The sequence below is a fragment of the Temnothorax curvispinosus genome, unplaced genomic scaffold (assembly GCF_003070985.1).
Source record: "Temnothorax curvispinosus isolate PA1 unplaced genomic scaffold, ASM307098v1 QBEX01017969.1, whole genome shotgun sequence".
Lineage (NCBI taxonomy): Eukaryota > Metazoa > Arthropoda > Insecta > Hymenoptera > Formicidae > Temnothorax > Temnothorax curvispinosus.
Window position 1 is genome coordinate 1 of NW_020227749.1, and position 2,982 is coordinate 2,982.

The window sequence follows — 2,982 nt, forward strand, 5'->3', positions numbered from 1 at the left end:
CTTGCTTCTTTAATTTAATTGGCGCCTGCCTCTATTCCGAGGACAATTATGGCCAGTTTACTACTGTTTGAGTGTTTTTCACTGTTTGATTACTGTACGGTTGAGTAGCGAAGTCTAAAAGGCAATTGCAAGCAGACAGTATCAGTCGCAATACTTTAAAAAATTTTTTCGTTCGGGCGGAACACGTCCGAACACGTTAAAACGTGTCGTCCGCGTGTACACTCGAAACACGTCCGAACTAGTCCGCGTACGTTGGGCGAATATATATTGTCGTCATCCTCATCGGAGATTTCAAATTCACTGTTCTCGGACTGGATATAAACATGATCCTCCTCACTTTCAGAAAGATTACCACCGTAATTATTTTCATTATCGTTTTCCAGTAATTTGCATCGAAACTCACTACTGCTACGCAGGTTGTATCCCAGCAAACACACAATACACCCAGTAAGCAATTTGATAGCAAGTTGCTTACTGGGTGTATTCCGTGTTTGCTGGGATCCCATCTGATAACAAATAACACCGTTATTATTATAAAAACAATGGAAAAAAAATATCGCAGGTGCCATTGCACAGTCACACTTACGGTTCAGACACTTGTTTTAAAGACAATTAAAAAATCCGATTTTTTTTCACTAAAACTACGTTCTAGGCTATGGTCAACGTGACGCTACAAATGCTTCGAAGCATTCCTCTTCTCTTTTCTTTCAATGAAGAAAGAAGGAGAAGAAGAACGCTTCAAAGCATTTGTAGCGTCAAGTGGACCGCAGCCTCAGGCGGCGCGTCGGAAAATGCGTCCCATCGACATATAGGCCGGTATTCATAGTTATTTAAGACCGTCTTAAGTTCAATCAACCCTTCATCCCACTAGGTTTTTTTGGCACCTTTACGCCGCATAGGTGGGTCGTTTTCGTCCTGACGTTTTTTTTTAAGTGTAGTGTTACAAAAAATCTGAAAAAATTCATGGAGGTAATTCAAACCTTCAATTTGAAGTATCAATCATAAAATTATAAACAATTTAATTTTTTCACATAATTTGTATTTAAAAAATGGAGCAACTACAACTACAACTTGTAAAATCATTTTTTACTCAAAAAATCATAACTTTAAGACAAATAAAGATATCGAAATGAATAAAAAAAGAAATTGAAGGGGAAAAACGTACCTTTCATAAAAAAATATTGCATGCAATTATTTTGAAATGAAGTGCTTAAGTGTTCGCCGCCAACCTCGTTTTTTCAAGAATTACATGTCTCCTGTGACGGCTGGAGGGGGTCTGGCGCCTTGAAACTCGGTATAGGCGGGTTCTCGGGGAGCATAACTTTTTTTACGGATGCGCAGTGGCGCCCTCTCTACCCGTTTTCAAAAGTTACAACTACATTTGATTTTCGCCCGGACAAAAACGACCCACCTAGTGGGATGAAGGGTTAAGATGTCATGATCCAATCACAAAGTCGTATTAGCGTTTTGAGACATTACTTAAGACGATCTTGAAGACTATGGCCGGTATTCATAATCAGATCTTATTTCAAAACCGTCTTAAGTAATATCTTAAGATGCTAATACGGCTCTGTGATTGGTTAATGACATCTTAAGATTGTACTTAAGATGGTCTTAAATATAAGAACCGACTATGAATACCGGCCTATGAATACCGGCCATAGTATGGACTACGCGATCCCTATATGGGTGGTATTCATATGAAAGCTTTCAAAAAGTGTCCGGTAGAGTTGACCTCTACCTCGTTCCCTCTTTGTCTGTACGCACAGGATAGAAAAAGACAGCTTGACCTCTACCAGTCGCTATCTCTTTTCTTCCACCGGTGTGAGTCGCCGGTCATACTTTTCTATACCTGTGCGCAGTCCATACTATATGTCGATGATGCGTCCCCACGAAAAAAGCCGGGATAGCCTCTCTCAGGTCTCATTTTTTTTTTGTGTGTTGCTCCTATCGGGTCAGGAGCGTAGACGCCTTCAGTCCTGCCTTTGGACTATGTGACGCATATATTGAAGAACTAAATAATTCTGTTAATTTTTTTTACAAAGTTGTAAATCACTCCAAGCTTGAACCAGTCTTCTCGCTGTATTATAACCTCAATAGCCTCGGTTCCCGCTATGCCGCGCTTCACCAACTCCTCGCCCATTCTCTCCCTCTGTCGGTCGTATATACTGCACTGCCAGATCACGTGATTGATATCCTCCTTCTCGTGCCCACATTCACATTCCGACGAATCGATAAAACCTTTTCTTGCCAATGACTCTCCTAAATTGTAATGATTGGCTTGAATTCTATTTACGAACGAGTAAAAATACCTGTCAGCTTTGATTTTCTGGAACCAAGGTTTTTTCTTATTTTTGTCATAAAAATAGTTAAAGTAAACTTTGCCCTTGTATCCACTTTCTCTGACTATAACCTCCTGGGTTCGCTGCCACGACTCCTGCTTGAATAAACTGCGATAATCCAATATAGGAACCTCTATGCTCTCGTCTGCCTCACCCTGCGCACCAATTCTTGCCATCAGGTCAGCCGCCTCGTTGCCTACATATCCACAGTGTGCCGGTATCCATCCGAATACAATTGTTAATCCATACTCCCTTTTAAGTTTAAAATGACGTCTTCTAATATCTAATATGTACCGATTTTTATACACATCAAGCCTATTATTCTTAATAGCCTTTAACACGCTTTGACAATCTGATAAAATTAAAATGCTGTTGCCAATATTCTTTCCTTGTGCCTTCTCATACTCCACTTTTTCTAGGGCCGCCTTGACCGCGAAAGCTTCTGCTGTAAATGAAGAGCTATGACTAGGGAGACTCACATAGAACGCCTCATTCCGCTCCTCGAACACTATTCCCGAACCCGTAGCATTGGACATCTCTGACCGTGATCCATCCGTATAAATCACCAAAGGGTTGTTCATCACGTACTTACGATTAAATTCTTCGATGAAGTCCAAATCCTTCTGACCGTATTTAAGGT

General features: G+C 40.6%; 1 protein-coding gene across 1 annotated transcript; it reads right to left on the minus strand.

Annotated features, from left to right (window-relative positions):
- Positions 1-2,041: 2,041 nt before the first annotated feature.
- Positions 2,042-2,878, minus strand: LOC112468000 (the record flags this gene model as incomplete). Its single annotated transcript, XM_025036989.1, has 1 exon — positions 2,042-2,878. A coding segment is annotated over exon 1 (837 nt), but the record flags the coding sequence as incomplete, so codon positions are not given.
- Between the last annotated feature and the right edge of the window lie 104 nt (positions 2,879-2,982).